Below are 17543 nucleotides of genomic sequence, written 5' to 3'. Positions count from 1 at the left end.
CGAGAGAAGACAAGACAATGCGGTTCCGGACCGAGGCAGCGTGGCCAATCGATCACTTTCTCGCGCCTTTAACGCCAAATATGGGACCAATAAGGACCTACATACACTGACGAGCAGAGGCAGCTAGATAGCTGCAGGAGATAAGTATAATCTATGTATCCCAATTACAAAAACAAACAGTATGTAGTGGCAATTACTCCGAGTAATCGCCTAGGTTAGTCTCAACTGCCTTCGATAGCCAAAAAGACCTGTTCCTATCCTTGTCACCCTTCGACACTGGCTTCTTTGACACCACCTCTTGAGCACTGGAACTGTCACTGATATAGTGCGCTTCCTCTTCAGCAAGACTGTCCTCTTCCTCATCGTCGACCACATAGACAGTGTGGTTATCCCGATCCATACCGGTCTTCCGCCGTTTATGAGGAGGCTGACCTATGCCATAACGCCCTCCGTCTGACTCTTCGTCATCAACAATAGCTTCGGCTTTCGATGGTGATTGGCCGGAACTAGCGCCAAGGATCACAATCTCATCGTCGTCATCTCCCCAAGCGGAAGCGACACTCTGAGATTCTTTCGTTCGACGACCCGAAGCTGGCTTGGCAGTAGATGGTTTTGTCTTGCTAGGTTTCGGCTCTTCAACAACCGCGTCAACGACCACGGGTCGGGGCTTCACACCCAGGAGATCATGCAGAGCTCGACTGTTGTACTCTTCTTCTACCAATCTTCGGTGGTTTATGGTCTAAACACGTATAGGCTAAGTGATCCCCAGAGACATGAGCTGCGCAGTGTGCTCACCTCTTTCGTGATCTTTAGAATGCTCGAAAGGATACTCAAATCTTCCGGATGAAGCAAATCCAGCAGCGAAAGCCTGCTCCCCTCTCGTCTCGTTCGAATCAATGCGGCACGATCGTATAGTTTGGTGGTCAAGATACCAAAAGCACCTGCCATAGTCGTTTTCACTTTTTGAAATGAGAAGGACCCTTTGGAGATATCGTTCGCTGGAGACGTGTCAATATCGATGATGTTGATAACGCAGAACGAATGGAACTCACTGGGATCCACTGGGTCTTCAATCGACAACAACCCCTTATTGTAGTAATCCAGCCAACCCCGCCGCATCTTACTATAGTACGACCCTCCCTCCCTCACGCTAATCCCAACCTCCTCATAGTAGAAGTAGCATCCGTACAGCTCAAAAAATTCAACCACCAACACCCCTAGATTTTTGTCGGGATCAATCTCCCCTCTCCTGATCTTCGGATGCATCTGCAAGAAACTGATCGCCAAACAGACAATGCTGTAAGATCCCAACCCGCCGGTGAATACTTCGTTCATATTCCGTTGCGAAAGAAAGGCCTTGGCAATGAGGACAAGGGCACGGAGGGCCATGCCAGATGAATGTAGCGACATAGTGTTGAGAAAGTTGTTCACTATTTCGACGGATTTGAGGCCGCCGACCTGCCCAATGCTGATATCGACATGGAAGGAACCATGGATCGAGGTAAATTTAATGATGGGGACTCGCGCTCGAGAGATGATTGTTACTTGGTCGGCGATGCGAGCGCGTTTAATGACATGGGCCAGGTCTCTAAGAACGTAGTCTTTGTAACCCTGCTGAAGGCTTGGTGAAAGAATCACTAGATCGATATCCCTGAGACACATTTAGTAAACGAACTAAGAGGTATGTATGTGCGAACGTACCCTAGGGGAAGATAGAGCTTCGTCGCGAAGCTACCAAATGGGTGGACTTGTGCATCGTGATATGCCGAGGTAACTGCCTTGGTTATTTGAGAGACTATCAAAGCACGCATCTCGTCTTCTTCGTGAGTAGGGGAGGCCCACTTCACGAAAGCCTCTACCTCCCTATGCATCCTACACAATCAATCGCACAATATGAATGTCTTGAACGTGCTGGAGATAGTGATGAAGGACGTACATTTCGGCTACATTGTTACATGCATCCCAATCTACATCTTTCGTCCATGGCGCCTTTAGTGACTCGGTATAGTGCGCAGTCCTTCTTGTTTCATCCCGCCGCGTGTCTCCATTTTCGTCGATTCTATCATGATCGCGCTTCCGACCGCGTCCATCTGCATGCCGATCAGTATCTCGATCCCTCCTTCTAGCATGCCTGTCCCTATCTCTATCTCTATCATCACTCAACGGCGGCTTCCCTCTATCCCATTCGCGTGTTGGAGGGTCCACATCTCGCGCCTTCCCTTTCCCCGACATATCGCCCCTCCTTTCGTCCGCTCTAACATCCGAGCCCGACTTCCCCTTCGAAGAACTCATATCCTTCCCATTACGCGTCAGCGGGGCTGAGGTGTCCTCAGTGTCAAACGGGATGAAGTCGATTTGACTGTCGAAACCATGTTTAGCAGAGGCCTGCGAATTATTCTTGTTTGCGGCTGGAGGGGTCATAGACCGTCGGGGTCGACTAGGACCCGCTTTAGGTTGGTCCATTTCGCCTTCTTCAATCTCAGAGGTCGACTCAAGTCCCTTGAAATCCGCGGTCGACGAGAGTAGAAGGGTACTCGGGGATCCAGAGCTCGACGAAGGCGAAGCGTACCTCGACGTGGACTTGGATCTACGCTTGGCTGAAGAGTTCTTGGACGACGGTTTGCTGGTGGAATGGGAATGTGGGCCTGTCTTGGGAGGTTTAGTTGGACCGTGCTTGTTGATATTATTAGACTTGGACTGCGCGTCAGGTGCAGGTGCGGATGCCTCCTGCCCTTGCTCCCTTTGGCGTCTGAGGCGACGCTCCCTGCGGCTTTCTTTTGCAATAGGTTCGACTGTCGGCATTTTGGCGTAGTAAGTGGCTCGTAGAGTATCTACGGCGTTAGGTGAAAGGAGAATATGGGAACACGAGTCGCGTATCAAAATTTGTGGCACGTGACTCCTCCTCCTCCTATTCTGTTTCGGGACGTATCAAGGAGGACCCAGGGGCCATCATCCAAGTTCGCACTCCCACCATCTTCAAGACAGTATTATGTCGATAGAGAGTATGATATATAGAGCACATAGGGGATAGTTTATATAAGTACAAGTACAAAGCATATAGAGTTCACGTTCAGAGTTCAGCCCAGGCTCAATTCACGGCCAAGAAGTTCGCGACACCATCCCACTTCCCCTCCAAGCCTGTCACGTCGTCCTTCAACACAGCAAGCTGAAATACTTCACCACAAGGAGACGTTTGGTCCCTTGCTACATATATTTGATGCGTGGCATTTTTGAAAGATTCCTCCACTAGACGCCTGTTAGTCAAAGAGTCGTTGCATTCAACAAAATGCTCACCATTCGCGTCAGCCACGGGGTTGCCCTCCTTTTCCACAACGACATGGGCTATGCCTTTCCATTCACCTGGAAGACTGGGGAATTCCACCTCCAAATGAGCCAGTCCCTCGATGGCCACTAACTTCTCCAACATACACCTCTCTATCACCTTCCTGCTCGCGTCAGTCGCAGACCATTTTCCATGATCCTCCACAGTGTCCCATCCAGAGACCAGGTACACTGCGTCAGGCGAGTTGACGTCTTGGTAGAATCTCAGCGGATATCCTGAGAAGGCATATTGTTTCTTGCCAACGTCCGCGAGGAATTCGAGGATTTCTGGTGACGAGCAGGTGAATGGGGGAAGGACTTTGAATTTGGCAAATTCTGTGACGGTCATTTCGATGGATGTGCTGGTAGTGGCGATCTCAAGAGAGAGGACGGTTTATAAAGACTGGGTGTATTTACGCTGATCATAGTGGAGATTTGTATCAGTGATACGGCGGCGCAGCCTTGTACAACTACGGAAAATAGTGATTAAATCTCCTAGACACGCACTGTGCTATAACTCACCTCGCTGCATGCTTTGAAGGAAGCTAGCTGAGCCTCCGCCGAGGCCTGGTATTCTGAACATGTCGTCACCGACATATATGGGGAAGAACATTACAAGGAATGTAATTCCTCCCAAAGACCCTGCACTCTGGGAGGACCATAGTTGAGCCCGGTGAAAGCCTGAGGACTGCGAGCTCTTGGAGGTAACAATTCTGTTCCCACCACTCACGCCCGGCGGCATATCTCAATCCTGAAAAATCATTCAGAGGCATTACACTCATCCCAAACCGGCGAGCTTTACCTTGGGTAAAGTCGAGGGTGGAAGTCAGGGGATTTTGATCGAGCCTCATGGATCTAAAAATAGCCGCAATACTTGCTTCTCCGTACCACTGTGACTACCATCTGCATCAAGCACAGCTGGCACCCAAAGGCTGCCTTGCGCCAGCTAGATGATTTCAGTGCGTACATTACACTCCAGTCAACGGGCGCTGCTGATACTTCAGTTATAGGCCTTCTTCATATTCAGTCAAAAGGGCGAGGTGGGACGTTAGCTAGGAAACTGCACGCAGTGGCTTAAACGCAAAATTCTAGGTTTTGATCTCTAGACTTTATCGGACAGACTTCAAGTGAGTGTATCAGAGCGCCGGGATTGTACGTTGCGTTGACTTCCTCTATCAGACGATCAATAGCGGACGTGTTTCGGATACAGGTCATATCCAACAGCGACGTACGGTCCCCCATCATAACACTCGGCTCTACGAGCTTCTTCCATGTCAGAATCAACAACCTTTACGTCGTGGCCGTGACAAAGTGAGTGCTATACACCTCCACCTCCGCTCGTCTAACGCACGCGGCACAGGAATAACGCTAATGCCGCCTTAATCTTCGAGTATTGCTATCGGTTCATAAATATCTGCAAATCGTATTTCGGCAAGATCGATGAAGAGTCAATAAAGAACAATTTCGTGCTGATATATGAGCTTATTGATGGTACGCCTGTTTCCCCGCAGCTCGTTTCTCTCTCCCTGACGACACAGGGCAGAGACCATTGATTTTGGATACCCCCAAAACAGCGAAATCGACACACTGAAGACGTATATTACCACTGAGAGCATCACATCGGCAGCTATTGCACCAGTACGTATCTGCTCCACCGTGTCATTGCATACGAATAATCGTGTCGTAGGAAGAGTCCTCGAAAATCACTAGCCAAGCAACGGGTGCCACGAGCTGGCGGCGTGGTGATGTCAAGTACAAGAAGAACGAGGCGTTTGTAGATGTCATCGAGACGGTCAATCTTAGTATGAGTGCCAAAGGTGAGGCTGAAATGTCGTCTCTCTATCTTCGTGTTGACATTCTCTCCGCACAGGAACTGTACTTCGTGCCGATGTTGATGGGCATATACAAATGCGAGCATACCTTTCCGGGACTCCAGAATGCAAGTTTGGCCTCAATGACAAGCTCGTAATCGACAAGAATGAACGCGGCATAAGTGACGCAGTCGAACTGGACGACTGTAGATTCCACCAATGCGTACGTCTAGACGAGTTCGATGCCACGCGCACGATCAGCTTTATTCCTCCGGATGGCGAGTTCGAGCTCATGAGGTATGTGCGATTTCATTTGTCGTGAGCTGGCGCTTACAGGCAATACAGATATCGATCGACCTCCAATATAAAGCTTCCCCTAAGAATCATCCCTACCGTCACGGAAATAGGCACCACGCAGGTGTCGTATGCTGTCACGATCAAGACCAACTTCAATAATAAGCTATCAGCAACCAACGTGGTTTTGCGAATACCAACGCCCCTGAACACGACTGCAGTTGATTGCAAGGTTGGATCTGGCAAGGCTAAATATGTACCAGGAGAGAACGTGGTGGTCTGGAAGTATGTCAGGCCATTAATTTTTGTTGTTGCCGCTCTAAGGGTTCCTAGGGTTCCGCGCATCCAAGGTGGCCAAGAATGCACACTCTCCGCCACCGCTGAATTGACGAGTACGACTCATCGACAAGTCTGGGCACGACCGCCAATAGATGTTGATTTTCAAGTGTTGATGTTTACCGCGTCGGGCTTGATTGTCAGGTTCCTCAAGGTCTTTGAAAAGAGCAACTACCACAGCATCAAATGGGTGCGCTACTTGACCAAAGCCAGTGGTTCGTACCAAATTAGGGTGAGTCTCTCCAAATGCTTTCGGAAACCCATTCACAACGTGATATCAGTTTTAATGATACTCGGGCGGATACTTTTTGCAATGCTTTTGAGGATTTATGTATATATTATCGTAGTAGTCAATCAATTATTTCTGCTGTCTAAGCATGAGCCAGATATGGAAGAGCGTCTTAGACGCGTCGGCTATGGCACACGCCCCTCACGAACATACCTTAGCTACACTTCTCATCTCGCTAATACCCCATTCATTCTCTGACCCCTCAATTGTACGCCAACTCTCATGTTCTGGAGGTACCCTGAATATACTCGTTCTCTTCACGATCGAGATTCCTGAATCTTCACTACTCTCTGCCTAGATTTGGGTTCAACAATGCATCCTCAATAGACAGCCTCCTAGATAAGGAGGAGGTTTCCCTCGAGGCCATACTAGACGAAGACGAACTCTTGCAAGAATGCAAGGCCCAGAACACCAGGCTTATCGATTATTTTCAACGAGTCGACGTGCTACAGAAGCTACTCGGCTATGTGACTGGGCAGATCGAGGGGGAAGAAAAGGGACGTTTCAAGTGAGATTTCGACATCTTGATGCGTCTTAACGTTTTCCCGCATATTGAACTGCTGCCAGATACCCATATGTTGCGACAGAGGTGCTTTGTAGCGAGATATGGTCAATAGTGGAGACCTGCGTCGGTCATCAAGACCAACTACTCGTGCCATTCTGGGAGACGGTCCTGGACAGATCACCAGAAGATATGAAGACACAAGTAGCAACGGCATCTCACTTTGCCAAGGTGAACGCTGTGTTCCTCAATAAAAAGCCGACCGAGGTACGTCCGGAGCACTCTGACACAATCCATATAAATGTTATCATCTAGATGCTCGCATTCATTAAAGCACAACCCTCAGTGGTCGAGCGAATATTGCGGCATGTCGAGACACCTTCGTTCGTCGACCTCCTCGTCCGAATCATCCAACTAGATGAGCGCTGCACCGGAGTCCTAGAAGTATGTTTTTGTTTGAAATGTGCTTTTTGGGAGTGCTCCTCTTATGTGCCGCGTTCAGTGGCTTTCCTCGGAGTACCTCATGGGTCGATTGATTGAGCTGCTCTCACCCGCACATTCGAGTGATGTGCATACAGTGGTCGCGGAGCTCATAAAAGGCATCATATCCATGGCGACTCCATCCCCCGGCGCAGGCCTTACCGAAGGCCTTCAAAATGGGCCCGCTTCAAATAGATTTGCTCGGGAGCTAGCTCACAAGGATAGCATCACAAAATTGGTCGGGTATATGCTGCATGACTTCGGGCCCGACGAGGAGGTTGGCGAGGATGGTCCCGACGAGAGTGATACCGCCTCTATCACATCCGCGCCGTCCAAGACGCCGAACTTGCAAACATCCACATCCTCGGTCGTCAATTCCATCTCCATCGTCATTGAGCTAATTCGCAAGAACAACTCAGATTACTTCGAGCCATTCTTGTTCCACACTCTCCGAAACAGGCTGATCCAGGTTCAACAACAGATGGACGCTCCTGGTGACGATAGTCGGATGACCCTTGAGCAGGCCATGAAGGAGATGGTTGACCGCATGGGAGTCGTGCACTTAGGCCCGGTGTTGGATATTCTTGGTGAGCAGCTAGGCAAGCTTCAAGAATTCCTTCGCAAGCCGCGATCCTTAGTAAGTGCCGTGTCATTTCACTTAGTATGGACCCTCGAGGGCTAATCGGCGGCCTGTAGACGAAGGAAGTGCATACCACGGCTGGCAAACTTACACCCTTGACATTCGAGCGGTATCGCATATGCGAACTCTTCGCTGAGCTCCTGCATTGTTCAAACATGTCACTTCTAAATCGATCACCCCAGTTTGACTATCTTTACGACAACGAAGGGCGACTCCAGGGAGGACTTTCCGGTCTGGAAGAGCTCTCCAAAGTTATTGCTGCCAATAGTAACGATGAACGCGACCCCGATGTCATGGACCAGGCCAACGATGAGATAGAGCCAGCGCTAGAACTGCCCGTGACTTCGGGATCACATTCCCCATCATCTATAGACTCTGATGAAGATATGAGCGACGATGAGCCCGGTAGCTCGGATGACGACGCGATGGAAGACATCGCCATGTACGACGAGCCGCTATCTGTACAATCACCAACATCAAACGAGCTAGTCCTAGAACCGCCACCGATGATTGTTCCTTCCTCCCCAAATGCCGCTTCACTCCCTCCACCAGCTGAGATAGCTGCTCAAGGGGCTGCGCTTTCCCGAGCAGCTTCTTTCGGCTCAAATTCAGACACTTCAGATTCGCCCACTGTCGCCCCACGTTCGCATGGTTCCCGCCGAAGCTCAAGACGAACCACCATGATGGACAGCACAACATTCACGCCCGTTCCTGTTGGAGAGCAGTTGAAGCGCCGCTATCTCGATATCGGAATATTATCAACGCTTCTAGTAAGTCATGTAGTTATGCGTTCATCACGGGTCATTCTATTAACATCACCTACCTAGGACTTGTTCTTTGATTTCCCGTGGAATAACTTCTTACATAGCGCCGTCTACGACCTAGTCCACCAAATATTAACGGGGAATGTTGACCGAGGACTCAATCGCGAGCTCGCGGTTTCACTGTTTAGGGATGCTCGGTTAATGCATCGGATAGTTGAAGGGCAGAAGCGAAATGACCTAGAGTGGTACGAGCAATAGTGCATTTCACCCTCCTCGGCTAACCCCCACAATCATAGCTCTAAACCTAAAGGAGTGCGGCTCGGATATATGGGCCACCTCACATTAATAGCGGCTGATGTTATCACTGCCTTGGAACGTTTCCCTCCAGAATTACAGCTCACCATTGTCGAGTACGCGCCTCAGACATGGGACGACTACGTCACGGGACGATATAACGAAGCTAAAATGAATGATACCCGTTTACTAGGTGGCGGGAAGCCCGTCGTAACTGCGGGGATGAACAGGGGCAGCGCCCAGTGGAAGGTTGATGAAGCCGACGCTTCTGCGACCACGGCGCCCGCCCTCGAAACGAACGGTAACGCCTCAAGCCAAGAAACACAGGGCGAATTCCGGCGCGCGAGTGGTTCGCGACTAACACGAGAGAGTAGCGCCGATTTCGGGCCTCCCGATGGCAATGATGATGACAGGTCATCACAGGTACGATGGCATATTTAGCATACGATATAAATGGCGATTCAAATGATAATGTATTTCTAGTTTGCTAGTTTTGACCTCCACTCCGCAAGTAATTACGGGTCATCGGAGTCAGACGACGAGGATGAAGACGGCGGGTGGCTGACCCATTCAGACTTCTCTCTTGGCAATCCTCCAGTGACCGCAAGGCATCAGAGCTCCGAGCGCAGACCGCTTAGCGGGTTTGACGTTGGTGATACCATTTTTGTACATGCTACCTGTTCTAATACTATCGCGCTATTTTTAGGACGTCTTCGACCCCCACAATTCTTCCGATGACCCATTCAGCTCGGTCGACGATGATGTATGTATCTAGCAATGGGGATCTTGCGCTGATAACAACTAACTTACTTATTACAGGACGGCTTCGGACCCTTCTCAGAGTCGTCGTCAATAAGCGGATCTGATCCATTTACCTTTACTTCTTCCTTCTCAGATGAGATGGAGGACTCGACATTCGAAGGGTTTGGCGAATTTGGCGAATTCCAGAGCAACAGCGGTGAACTCACACCCACTGGGGGTAGCTGGACTTTCGCGAGTGATTCGAGTATATCCGAGGGGTCTGAAGATGCGGGTTCAGTCCATTCACCGCGGAGCCAAGACGCAGAAGATACCACAGAGGCTGCGACACGACAATCAACGCCTTCGAAACCCTCGACTCGGTGACAATACGGGCTTCCCTCAGTGTGTTATCTAGTGTACCATGTGCTCATCTTTAACTTGTATGGCGAACAACTGTAGAGACTTCTATGTAATCCAATTCATGGGCTCATCGATAGAGAAATGAACTGGTAACCACCAGGTGATGGGTCTAGGCTATCACTCCGGTGTGAACTTGTACCCGCCCTTGCGGTTGATGGCCAGCAGATTGAGGGTGGATAGGATCTTGCCGCTTGCAGGATCCGACATGGTACATTCAATCTTATCACCAGCCGCCACGGGGCCAACGCCAGAAGGCGTACCAGTCAGGATGACATCGCCAGGCTGTAAAGCACTAAAGTTAGAAGCTGTATTCAAGAGCTCGAAATAGAGGCAGTACTGACCGCCAAGGTCATGATGGAAGTGATGTGTTCGATCAATTGCGGGATTTGGAATATCATATCGGATGTGTTTCCATCTTGCTTCACAACACCGTTGATCTGGGAATTGCTGTAGCATTAACATGAGCACACCACAAGCTCACTTGACTGCATACCTTGAGTGCCAGATTGAGGTTGTGGGGGTCTTGAATTGCCGACTTGGCGATAAATTCACTGTTCCAAGACCATGAGTTGGCGTCTTTACTACGAGCACAAAGGATCCGTATACACACCCTATTGGAGTGAAAGTATCGAAGCCTTTAGCAGCGGACCAAGGCAGGCCGCGTTTCTTGACTTGGTCTTGGAGGTTCCTTGCAGTCATATCTACCGCCAAGGCTTGGCACAGGAATACTCATCAGCAACCAGACAGATCTCAGGCTACGCTTAAGCGCCACTCCACAACGGAATTTCCGGGTTGTGACATTGGCAACGAAGGAGGGGATGACGGAGAGAAGGACTGGGAACTCGGAAGGGGGCGGTGGTGATGGCAGACACGTACCGTAGCCCGCGATAAGAGACTCGGCATCTGCTTGGGAAACGTCCCTGCCAGTCTTGCCAATGACGACTCCGAGTTCAACTAATACAAGGAAGGATCAGGAATCGTTGCCACTCAAAACTCAAGTGAAAGCCATGACCGGGATTCTGAAACACGGCCAAGTTGACCTACCCTCATGGTGGGCAACAATGCCGTCTGGGATCTCGACATTGCCGCCGTTAAAGACGTAGCTCGAAGTCGGCTTCAAGAAGAAGAAAGGCTCCTTTGGAACTTTATTATTTAGTTCCTTGGCGTGTTCCGCATAGTTCCTGCCGATCGCCACTATCTACTTTGAGGGTGAGCTGATAGCCAGACATCGAGCGCTGGCTGACTGACCTGCTTTCCTTGTCGGAAAATAAAGGAAGTCAAGGAAGACATGGTGCGTGCTTCTGTGTGATACCGGGGTTAGCCTAAAAGGGTTCAGGAGGTATGGAAATAGGACGGAATCAGTAAGTCTGATGTGCAGCAGCCAGAATTGCAGGACACTTGCAGCGTCGCACTGGGGAACGGTGAGCCAAGGCAGCTGGATGACAAGCATTCTTAGCGGGCTTGATCACTGGAATTTCGTCAGCGCAGAATGGGAGCAGCTGTCTTATGTTTGTGTCAGGCTCAGTTCTTGGCGAATCCTTTTTCTCGTCCTTGGACTTGGCATCGGCATGTCCTCCAAGGCTGCCCAGCCAAATCAACTCTTCTTATAAAGCTGAGCCAGAGACTGCCGTCTTGATGCACCTTTTAGTCTCCGTTGCTAGTCCCTCACTATCCCGCTAGGCCGCTCTCCTCCTTGTTAGCTTGTATACTATGCCCCAAGATGAAGAGGGAAGAGATTTGTGAGTACATCCTTTCCTGCTTTCGTGTTAGCCGGCTCATCCCATAATCCTTAGCGGCCCTCACAACGGACATCTAGGAACGTCCTGGGAAATAGCAGTCATCGTTGTCTTTGGTGCGTTTCGCCCAACTGCACGATTTAGAGTCATAAACTTATTATTCAAACAGTGGTGCTACTCGTGGCTGTCGTATCGACGCTCATCTTCCATGTGCGCAGGAAGCAGAGACGGAAGCGCCAGGAGCAGTACGACCTGGAGAGGGGCAGGCGCGAGCAGGCAGAGAAGGAGCTCAATACCTCTGCGGGGGATCGCAACAGCAGAAGGCAGTCCAGCTTTGCAAACAACTCGGCGGCTTCACTACCTAGAGTGCGTACCCTCATTTCCTGGTACGATTCTGCTGACAACGCCACCCCCACAGCCCGAACCTGCTGCCCCGAGATCAAATCGCTCAAGTCGAGCATCATGTCATCCTTCACAAAAACCGCCGCAACGCTATTACTGGGATCCGCGCTAAGATACCATATCCCGTGTACTCTTTCTCGACTCACTTTCTGGTATACGATCTCCCCTCAATGCGTTTCATTTTGTGCTAACAATCGCTTCGTACAGGTCTACCTTCAGTCAATGTGTACTTTTACCACAACGGTTGTTTAATCGTCTCAAATTAGCACCTTTTCGCCATGAATCGATAGCGGTGTTTAGCGCCTACCCCGCACGCTGCCCAGCGTTTTCGCGCGCGCAGGGAGGAATTGCCCGACGGGTCTTCCGTACATCCGTGCCATAGTTATCTTCGACCTCGCCTCAGCCGCTGCTGCGAGGTGGTGGAGGTTCTCCCACACAAGGGTCGACAAGCCAAGCGAATGCCGTCTTCCATGCCAGGATGCCATATATTCTGGAGCAGGCGGTTTGGGCGGCATTGAAGGCCAAGGATCCAAGGCTTGATGGCGTCGGAAGGAGGGGGTTGGATCGGACGTTGCGAGGTTATCTGTCTATATATGTTACCTCAGAGGGGTGTGTTGGAATAGAGTAGGAAACGCCCGCCGCATTGCATAGCAATGAATCATGATATCTGACAGATCAAATTGAAGCAATCGGAGTCGTGTGATGCCCAGAAAGTGTAGTTACATTGGACAACATGTAGCTCATTCGTGCCCGACTCCCTTTAGCTAGCACCGAGTTGGGGCCACCAATACTGTCGTACATATTATATATAAGTAATGGAGGCCGCGTGGTGGGGCAACCATGAATTGGCTCAAAGTTACACCCGACCAATACTGTGACACCGTAGCTTGACGATCAAACCAAATAATGCAACTCTTCTCGTATGTCCAAGTCCAACTCTAGCCCACCCCAGAGTCGTCTCCGCCGCCAGAGACCGCGTCTCCGAGTCCGGGGTCAGAGACTGATCACTGCGGCACGTGATAAGGGGAAATAGTACACCGGCTCTGTTCGGCCGACGATCGGAAAATTGAAGATTCGAGTCATGGGTGCTATAAGTTCGCAAGTCCACCTTCTCTTCGTCGCTTGATCTTTCCACCACCTCCCCTCGTCGACTGCCACCACGACGACCTCAAAAATCATAGTTGCTCACTATGTCCTTCGCAACCACAAAAATGCGTTCGCCAGCGACGCAGGCACCTGTCGCGTTTGTGCGATCCAGGTCTACTGTTGCTCCTGCTGGCAGCTCGATGATTGAGGCCAAGTCGAGGGTCAGGGAGCACGCCCGAAACATCAGTCGTTCAACGGTGAACAAGGCTGCCCCTGCTCCAGTAGTGTGAGTGCGCCAGCATCATATGGACTTGGACATCATCTTGACATGCATACAAGTCGGCCAGCACCAGCACCAGGGTTCCAGCAAGTGCCTACGAGGAACAACCTAAATCTCCCCATGACAGGCCCAGGACCGGTGCCCGCCGTACCGCTAGACCACACATTTGTGGGGCTCTCTGGTGGTCAGATCTTCCATGAGATGATGCTTCGACACGACGTCAAGCATATATTCGGATATCCTGGGGGAGCAATTCTCCCGGTATTCGATGCCATCTACAACTCTCCTTACTTCAACTTCATTCTTCCGAGACACGAACAGGGGGCAGGACACATGGCCGAGGGGTATGCTCGCGTCTCTGGCAAGCCCGGAGTAATCCTTGTTACCTCCGGCCCGGGTGCGACCAATGTGGTTACGCCGATGCAAGACGCGCTCAGCGACGGTGTACCACTAGTCGTCTTCACAGGCCAGGTCGCTACATCGGCAATCGGCTCGGACGCGTTCCAAGAAGCAGACATCGTCGGCATTTCGCGGAGCTGCACGAAATGGAATGTAATGGTGAAGGACATATCAGAACTACCCCGAAGAATCAACGAAGCTTTCAAAATTGCCACCTCAGGCAGACCAGGCCCCGTTTTGGTCGATCTCCCAAAGGATGTTACCGCAAGCATTCTCCGCACACCACTGCCCTACAAGGCCACCACGCCAGGCTCAAATCTCAGCCTCCCTCAGAATCCGCTACAGATGATCGAGCCACCAACGGACGTGAATCTGATCCGACAAGCCGCTGAACTGATCAACCAAGCGCAGCGGCCCATCATTTATGCCGGAAATGGTATCCTTTCGTCGCCCATGGGGCCCAAGCTCCTCGCCCAACTGGTCGAGAACGGCAATATCCCTGTAACCACCACCCTCCAAGGCCTGGGTTGCTTCGACGAGACCGACGAGCGGAGTCTACATATGCTGGGTATGCACGGAAGTGCCTACGCCAATATAGCTATGCAACAGGCGGACGTCATCATTGCTCTTGGTGGCCGGTTCGACGATCGTGTGACTGGCAAAGTCGACACATTCGCCCCCGCTGCCCGTGCAGCCGCCCTCCAAGGCCGCGGCGGAATCATACACTTCGAGATCCAACCCAAGAACATCAACAAGGTCGTTGACGCTTCTATCCCTATCCTCGGTGATGTCGTTACCAACCTCGCGTCCCTCGTACCCCTCATCAAGCACTCGCCGCGGTCTGAATGGTTCGACGATATCAAGACATGGAAAAAGAAGTACCCATTCACCTACATCCCGAGCAATGCTGCCGCCGGGGATCCAATGAAGCCGCAAGAAATCGTCGAAGAGTTGGACAGACAGGTAGCTGATCAGAAGGAGAACGTTATTATTACGACTGGTGTTGGGCAGCATCAGATGTGGGCGGCCCAGCATTTCAGGTGGAGATACCCGCAATCGTTGGTTACTTCAGGTGGTCTTGGTGTAAGTTTCACTTTCCAGTCTACCCCGTTGAGATGATCCTAATCCTCCATGTATAGACTATGGGCTTTGGTCTACCCTCAGCTATTGGAGCCAAGGTTGCTGCGCCCAATAAAATGGTAATAGACATCGACGGTGATGCCTCATTTAGCATGACCGCAATGGAACTCGCTACTGCCTCGCAATTCAACATTGGTGTCAAGGTTCTCGTCTTCAATAACGAATTCCAGGGTATGGTGCTCCAATGGCAAGGTCAGTACATTGTCACTGGATCTCTTGGTGAACTGGTGATCTGACTCTTCCTGGCTCCAGATCTATTCTACGACTCTCGTTACTCACACACACGCATGACGAACCCGAACTTCATCCTCCTGGCGCAGGCTATGGGCGTGCACGCCATCCGGTGTACAACTGTCGATGAGCTCCCTGCTAAGATGAAAGAGTTCCTGGAGTACGATGGCTCAAAACCGGTGCTCATGGAGTGTTTGGTGGAAAAGAATGAACATGTGTTCCCGATGGTGAGTCTTCCCTCGTTCTGTATTTGATGCGGACGCTGATATTCTTGCGTGCTAGGTTCCGGCAGGCAAAGCTCTGCACGAGCAGATCCTCCATCCATCCTTGAGAAAATAGTCTCATCATGAGGCACAAAACCGTCATGTTGCATGATGGACTCGACTCACTTGCATAACCTCGTCCACGATTACTCACCTAGCACTAATCATTCATTCCACGGGCATGTCTCACATCATACTCATCATCGACCACATTGTCATCTAGTTCCATAGCATCTACTTGTTTACCGTCTACGTTCACCGTTTATCCCTTTATCCTGCGCCTCATTTGGAGGCGAACGTCAGCACATATATTCCACTGACGTTCGGTTTTCACTTTCACTCTTTTACGTACCCTTCAATATATATCCGTAAGTACTAAAAGGAAAACGCTCAACATGTATAATATTGTATTTTGTTTCGATATCCAACATATTATCGAGCGGCCTACAATTTCAGAAGTAGGCAAGCTCACTAGGATGCGCCCCAAATTGCACCCAGACGTTCAACCTCGCTGCCTGACCTGCCCCAGAACCCTACGAGGCCCCAAGCCTTGCCTGCTTCTCCGGCGTCGATTGGAACAACGACCGTTTGGCAGTCGCTAGTAGACTTTCCCGCGGACAGTGTATGTCCCTGATTAGTCGTAACCTGGAGGAAGAATACGCTTGTAGACGAGAGATGAGAGCCACTGCAAATCTGCGCCTGTGTTATAAACTCGTTCGATTGCAGCGCGAGGGTAGAAGGCGATCCACCTTGACCCCCATGGGTCGCGGTGGCCGTTGTGCCATTCGTATATTGGACTGCCACCGAAACGGAATCGAGTCTGTTACCGCCTCGAAGCGTAATGGACGTTATGCGTGGAACGCTGCCAGGGGCAGCTAGAGAGACGTCGGTAAAAGGATCGTCGTTGGCACCCCCGACGGGATCAGCTAGACGGATGGCTGACGAAAGCTGCCAGTGGATGACGCTGGAGAGGGGGAAGTGGTCACTCAAAGGACCACCAGCACTATCCAAGAACGCGTCGTTCTCGTTGGTAATCGTATTCGAGGTCAGGGTGACGGCTGCGCTGGAGCGAATGAATATCTTGTCTACAGTCTCGCATGCGATCATCTGGGATTGGGGGGTGCCCGAAGGGAATGTCGAAGGGCAGGCGTTCGCCGGTGACCCGGGAAGAGGTTCTACTCCATTGCGGATGACCTGTATCCATACATCCTGCACATTCAGTCCATCAAGTAGACTGTGTAGCGCTTCGTTGTCTCGGGTGTATCGAGCATTGGTGTCGCCGTATATAACAATTGGCATGTTCACGGACCAAGTCTGCGCGAAGGCAGCCAACTGTGCCAAGTTAGATTTACGAGCATTGATGTCACCAGTCTGCGACCCTGCATCGGCGTGGAGGTTATAAAAGTCTACCCACGCGCCGTCCGCTACTTTGATTCGCATGAAGGTGAATCCTTTCGGGGTCAAGCAGTCGGCTTCGTTGATGAAGCAGTCTTTCCATTTAACCCGTTGAAGTTCGATGAATGGGAAGTTTGAAAGCGTATTAAGCCCGGAGCCGAACAAGGCCGGGCCTGAGGTCGATGTTCGGAAGGGATGGTTGTCTGACGCGTAAAGGGCTGCGTGATAATTGAAATCCTCTTGTACTTGGACAACATCGAATGGTCCTAGGCGCGGCGATATCAATGGTGTGTTAGTAGAAGGGCTGCTGGAGGAGAGCGGCTCTGTGACAAGTTAGCGAGTTAGCCGTAGACAAGCGGCAAGGTTCTCACCAGGTAGGCCGGCCACATTATAGGATAATACGCTGAAAGATCCCTGTGTGATGGCCGCAAGGCAGGGAATAGAACAACCCAAGACAACCAGAGACAAGGGCAACATGTTGCGAGAGCGGTTGAGGTGATGTCAGGAATTCTGCAGCTTTATAGCAAAGCAACTTCCAGGGGCACATGGCCTTGTGTGATGGGATCAATCGTTCAGTAGCACTAGCGTCCATTCTGACCACACAGCAATCGGGAACTTGAGAAGAATTTGGCATCTTCGCGCGTATTGTCGTGGAAGCATCAAGGCGTGACATATATTGTGTAGAAAGAATAACGACGGCCATATGCTACTAGCTTATG

General features: G+C 50.8%; 7 protein-coding genes across 7 annotated transcripts; 3 read left to right on the top strand and 4 right to left on the bottom strand.

Annotated features, from left to right (window-relative positions):
* Positions 1–193: 193 nt before the first annotated feature.
* PC9H_000633 (uncharacterized protein) lies at positions 194–2802 on the bottom strand (the record flags this gene model as incomplete). Its single annotated transcript, XM_036770288.1, has 5 exons — positions 194–739; positions 796–998; positions 1053–1651; positions 1702–1872; positions 1937–2802. The coding sequence occupies 5 exons, from the start codon at positions 2800–2802 to the stop codon at positions 194–196; spliced, it is 2385 nt and encodes a 794-aa protein (XP_036636133.1).
* Positions 2803–3088: 286 nt separating this feature from the next.
* Positions 3089–3670, bottom strand: PC9H_000632 (uncharacterized protein; the record flags this gene model as incomplete). The annotated part of the gene is made up of 2 exons (XM_036770287.1): positions 3089–3246; positions 3295–3670. The coding sequence occupies 2 exons, from the start codon at positions 3668–3670 to the stop codon at positions 3089–3091; spliced, it is 534 nt and encodes a 177-aa protein (XP_036636132.1).
* A 601-nt stretch (positions 3671–4271) lies between these two features.
* Positions 4272–9856, top strand: PC9H_000631 (uncharacterized protein; the record flags this gene model as incomplete). The annotated part of the gene is made up of 21 exons (XM_036770286.1): positions 4272–4280; positions 4332–4361; positions 4414–4448; positions 4501–4632; positions 4682–4812; positions 4865–4959; positions 5009–5138; positions 5192–5429; positions 5478–5711; positions 5760–5994; positions 6149–6171; positions 6350–6559; positions 6619–6820; positions 6869–6997; positions 7056–7694; positions 7730–8443; positions 8501–8682; positions 8734–9154; positions 9215–9379; positions 9438–9494; positions 9551–9856. 21 exons carry the CDS (start codon positions 4272–4274, stop codon positions 9854–9856), a joined length of 4317 nt encoding a protein of 1438 aa, XP_036636131.1.
* Positions 9857–10009: 153 nt separating this feature from the next.
* On the bottom strand, positions 10010–11182 carry PC9H_000630 (uncharacterized protein; the record flags this gene model as incomplete). Its single annotated transcript, XM_036770285.1, has 7 exons — positions 10010–10174; positions 10234–10329; positions 10386–10443; positions 10503–10605; positions 10769–10846; positions 10937–11090; positions 11141–11182. The coding sequence occupies 7 exons, from the start codon at positions 11180–11182 to the stop codon at positions 10010–10012; spliced, it is 696 nt and encodes a 231-aa protein (XP_036636130.1).
* A 420-nt stretch (positions 11183–11602) lies between these two features.
* PC9H_000629 (uncharacterized protein) lies at positions 11603–12570 on the top strand (the record flags this gene model as incomplete). The annotated part of the gene is made up of 4 exons (XM_036770284.1): positions 11603–11631; positions 11686–11744; positions 11798–11994; positions 12331–12570. 4 exons carry the CDS (start codon positions 11603–11605, stop codon positions 12568–12570), a joined length of 525 nt encoding a protein of 174 aa, XP_036636129.1.
* A 650-nt stretch (positions 12571–13220) lies between these two features.
* Positions 13221–15505, top strand: ILV2_1 (Acetolactate synthase, mitochondrial; the record flags this gene model as incomplete). Its single annotated transcript, XM_036770283.1, has 5 exons — positions 13221–13402; positions 13456–14878; positions 14935–15127; positions 15188–15393; positions 15449–15505. The coding sequence occupies 5 exons, from the start codon at positions 13221–13223 to the stop codon at positions 15503–15505; spliced, it is 2061 nt and encodes a 686-aa protein (XP_036636128.1).
* A 395-nt stretch (positions 15506–15900) lies between these two features.
* Positions 15901–17301, bottom strand: PC9H_000627 (uncharacterized protein; the record flags this gene model as incomplete). Its single annotated transcript, XM_036770282.1, has 2 exons — positions 15901–17147; positions 17196–17301. 2 exons carry the CDS (start codon positions 17299–17301, stop codon positions 15901–15903), a joined length of 1353 nt encoding a protein of 450 aa, XP_036636127.1.
* Between the last annotated feature and the right edge of the window lie 242 nt (positions 17302–17543).

Source organism: Pleurotus ostreatus (assembly GCF_014466165.1).
Source record: "Pleurotus ostreatus strain PC9 chromosome Unknown scaffold_1, whole genome shotgun sequence".
NCBI lineage: Eukaryota > Fungi > Basidiomycota > Agaricomycetes > Agaricales > Pleurotaceae > Pleurotus > Pleurotus ostreatus.
Note: the sequence above shows the minus strand (reverse complement) of the source record. Positions and strands in the feature narration are given on the sequence as shown.